At 37.2% G+C, this 4,484-nt stretch overlaps 1 protein-coding gene across 1 annotated transcript; it reads right to left on the bottom strand.

The window, feature by feature from the left end:
• Positions 1 to 2,024: 2,024 nt before the first annotated feature.
• On the bottom strand, positions 2,025 to 3,945 carry LOC145093175 (scarecrow-like protein 32). Its single transcript, XM_079031247.1, has one exon. The coding sequence runs from the start codon at positions 3,546 to 3,548 to the stop codon at positions 2,187 to 2,189; it is 1,362 nt and encodes a 453-aa protein (XP_078887373.1). The 5' UTR covers positions 3,549 to 3,945; the 3' UTR covers positions 2,025 to 2,186.
• Between the last annotated feature and the right edge of the window lie 539 nt (positions 3,946 to 4,484).

Genomic DNA, 4,484 nt, shown 5'->3' with positions numbered 1-4,484 from the left:
CTATCTGGTGTATATGTGATTGGTAGAGCTGATATTCAGAGCAGTGACCTATTCAACTATCTGTTCGGACTGAGAGTTGAGTTTTTCCTCACTGTACTTGTGGGTCGAAGGCACTAATGCAGGTCCTCTAGATTATGTATCCTGGTATAGAGGATGTTGTATAATGTTGTGATATGTTAGATCTGTGTCCTGGTATATAGGATATTGCTATGCGGTAGTGATCTGTAGAGTTGTTTGTTTGTTTTTTGAATCGTCATGATTAATAATTGTTGGATATATGTTACTTGTTATATATATGTCAACATGATATGGTACTATTGAGATTGTACTGCTTTGTGTTGTCAGACAACAAACCCTGGGCAATCCAATAAGAAGATTGTGGGTTGGGGCATTCTAATTGGAAGGGTATGGGCTAGAGGTAATCCAACCAGGAGGTTATGGACCCAATATGTATTAGGCAATCCAACCGAAAGGTTGTGCACCAAGTGTAATCCAACCACGAGGTTGTGGACCCAATATCTGTTTGGCTATATGTTTGTGTGCTGGTACATTGGGGGAACACACTAAGCTTTGACTTACAGTTTTAGTATATTGTTTCAAGTACTTCAGATGATCATGGCAAGCGAAGGTGTGATCGTGCAAATCCCTCAAATTTTATGTTATTTAGATTTTGTGATACTCTGATTATTGATTATTACTTTTGAAACAATGTTTTGTAAACAATTATTGTCATTAGGTTGTTTTCGAAAAATGAAAATTTTACTTCAATTTTGGGATGTTTCAGTGGTACAGAAGGGAGTGTAATTCTTATGACACCACTCCCACAAACCTTATGTGGCCTCATAATTCTATTGACCACATTCAACAACCTTAACCTAAAGAAACGGCTAGTAACTGATCAAGTTAGCAATTCATGCCCGTCTCAAGCATAAATAGGCTAGGAGACCTACATTTGAGAGAGAGGTGGATGTGGAACCGAAAAAATGTTTTCTTTCAATTACCTATTTTGCTAACGTATGAATTAGCAAAGGACATGCTAATATTTTGAAAATGCATCCTCAAATTTTATAATGGCTCTCCTAACTCGTGAATTAAAATTCGACCCAATCATAGAGATCGAAAATTATCAACCTTGTGAACAAAGATGATCACATTTTTTAAAAACGAAATTATCTTCCATATTGAATCTCCACCACTATTAGGCAAGAAAGGAAACAAAGACGCACACCTAATTACCACCTTGTAACTTCGATGCAAATACTAAATTCCACACAAACAAGCAAAGTTTTCTGAATCATCCGATGAACATCCCCCTTACCCCACCAAAAGTAGCTACTTCTCAAACCCTTTACCCGCCGATGATCTAATGACTTCTTTTAGGTTCTTAAACACGGAGAAATAGAAAAAGAGGGAGGCTTCCGACAATGTTAAAGGATTGTTGTATGATTAATGTATTTTAATCACAATGTCTAGAGAAGACAATGGAACCCACTTGGTTTTCCCAGGGTTTCAACTCCCATTGTTGCTTGATGGATATAGCCTAGTATGGGATAATGTCGAGGTTGAAAGTATTGTTATTGTCGCATGTCAATTAATTAATTAACATTTGGATTACTCAAGATCTTCATGTTGTTATGAGATGAGCATGTATACTCTCTCATAATATATAACCTCAACCTGGAGATCGTAAATTAGTTATCACTAGGTTTAGATTTTATATTGGTATATCGAGACTCCATCATGCAACTAATGATATTTCCATTAGGCTTTCATCATGTTTATACATATATATGTAGTGTATGTGTATATATACTACTTGCTATAAATATATAAGATCGTATGCTAATTATAATAGAGTGGAACTGATAACGACTCTTGTCTTCCTTCAGCCGCCACCACCGATGTTAATTAACATATGGCTGCTAATATAGAATATACTAATATTAACATATGTCTACATAAAGAAAGAGAGATTCCATCCTTTGGTTTACTCATGCACATACATGAAAGGGAAGATTAAGACATACTAATATCTGATATATGATCATTAGATATGTTAATTATTAGCCTAAAAACAGTAACCAACACCTTCTTGAATCGACAACCTACCAACTACACTTAAATCTACTCACCAAAATGAAAAGAAAAAGAAATTAAAGAAGATTATAAGTCATTTTAAAATCAAATTAAGTTGGTACCCAAGCAGTTGTAAAAACCACATTATGTCCTTTCCAAGTAAGAACAAGATCATCTTCTTCCTTCTTCAACCCCCATCCAGCCGCATGTTCATCCAGCATCCCTTTCACTTCTGTTACGATATCTTCTCCAAATCCAACCCCTCGAAACCCTGTATTTCTCATCCTCTGAACCCATCTTGCTCGTGGCTCAAGTCGCTCAACTCTATGTAACCCTTCATGGGCTATAACATTCTCGATCTTCCAACCAATATCAGCCTCGTACCACTGTCGTTGTTTGCTTCCTTTTGGTAAAAAAGTGTCGACTATGTCGTATGGGATCCATAAGTAATTAAAAGCTGACCTTAATCTGCAAACCAAGTTATTTGAAGTGAAATCTGCATCTTCATCTGCTAAAACTACGAGGGTTGGATTCAAACTTCGGATTTGTTTCAAGAATAAAGCTCGTGGGGTTGCGTCTTCGAAAGAAAAGGGAGTCGTCGACGTCGTTGCTGTTGGGGTTTCTTCTGGTATGTAATGAAGCATCATGTGACAGTTTATTACGAGTGCTTCGTTAGTCTCGTTTCCATGTACTAGGTTTTGAAGCTTCAGATGTTCGATTAACGAAGAGAATCCATCCGAAGAACTCGAAGGAATTACATTGAAATCCAAGATTATGTTTCTTGAACGAGCAAAGTTTACTAACTTAATCCCAAGCTCATCGTATGACAGATCCAGCATCGGAGGAACATCCTCCGTGGCTCCAGCTATCGTGAGCTTGACGACCGGTGGACCTTCTAATTTCCCAGCCATGGCGTCAATCAAAGTAGGGATTTGCATGCAATGTGTCAGACTCAAATCGACGATGTGAACAGTCGAGTATCCTTCCACTGCTTCAAGTATGGCGGCGTTGGCAGCTGTGAAACCAAACCGATGCCATGGCGTCAAGTCAACAAAGCTCGCAAGCTCAATAATGGAAAACTTATGCGTTTGGATGGTGATATTGGAATTCGAGAGGGCAGCTGTAAGCATCTTACAGGTTCCGGTTTTGGCAGCTCGAGCAATCAAGGCTCGTAGGAAGCCACATGTGAGTCTTTGATTGGAATCCCCATCGGAAGGCGCGATGTTGTTAAGAACCCACAAGATTTGTTGAGAGAGAGTAGCATCATTACTTTCGATTGCATTAGCACAACGAACAAGCAACTGCTCCATGCAGTTGGCATCCCCGAAGGTTCCAAGCGCCTTATTAGGCGCTGGAAATCCCGGCCAGGGTCGCGTACGATGGATTTGGTTTGGGTTCATAGGAGTGAAGTTTTGGCATGGTTTAGTGGTGAGATGGAGTGGGGGAGCTGGAAGAGTTTCAGTGAACTGCATCAGAAGGGGAAGAGAGAAACAAAGGGAGAGAAAGAGAGAGAAAGAACGATGGCGACCAGACTAAAAAGTGGTACCTCTGTGTTCTGGGAATATCGGGATATGAAACAATATTTGTAGAGAGAAATCTGGGTAAAAATCTAAGAAAAATAGACTGATCATCATCGTATTTTCCTAAAGATTGATAAAATAGGTATGATGGTTTAAGGGCAAAACAGCTTTAGTTTTTCCGAAAATGATGTAACACAAGTAGACTTTTGAAGAGGGGAGACTACAATGAGGGTTTAGAAGCACAGTTGCAGAAGGTGATTTTGTGTCTGATTTGATGAAATTGTGTCATATAAAGGGGTGGTGGGGGTGGGAGGTAGTGTTGGAATTTGGTAGCATGTGAGGGTGGCCGGCCATGAGTTGGATGTATGTGGGAGTTGTGATTTTGTCATTTAATGTGTAATTAGATGGATGTGTTTGTGTAGATTTATAGATAGATCGAGTGTAAGGAAATACACATCTGCTCATCTTCTTCCTCTTCATGGGACCATTTTTTTTTATTAATGTTATATATATATATATATATATATATATATATATATATATATATATATATATATATATATATATATATATATTTTTTAAGAATGTAATAACAAATAATCTTTATAAACATATTCTATAAGAATACGATTGCATTTACAAAATCACGTATTTATCTTTTAAAACCTATATACTCCATTCTTGTACATATTCTTAAAGAATATGATATTTTAGAAGAATATGATTGCATATACAGATTCACATATTCTTTTTTTAAAATTATCAACATACTACATATTCTTGAAGAATGTGACAGCTCTTCCTTAAAAACGAAAACGCACCAATATGATATCAAATATCAAAAAAATCACCTCTTCCTTAAAATTGATTTATAAATTAGAGAAGATC

Source organism: Lactuca serriola, chromosome 3 (assembly GCF_051521515.1).
Source record: "Lactuca serriola cultivar US96UC23 chromosome 3, Lser_US96UC23_V15, whole genome shotgun sequence".
NCBI lineage: Eukaryota > Viridiplantae > Streptophyta > Magnoliopsida > Asterales > Asteraceae > Lactuca > Lactuca serriola.
The sequence above is the reverse complement of the archived record's forward strand: the minus strand, read 5'-3'. Positions and strand labels throughout refer to the sequence as shown.

Bases quoted from the DNA above. Each gene is read 5' to 3' on its own strand.
- LOC145093175 (XM_079031247.1), bottom strand. From the start codon at position 3,548: ATGCAGTTCACTGAAACTCTTCCAGCTCCCCCACTCCATCTCACCACT.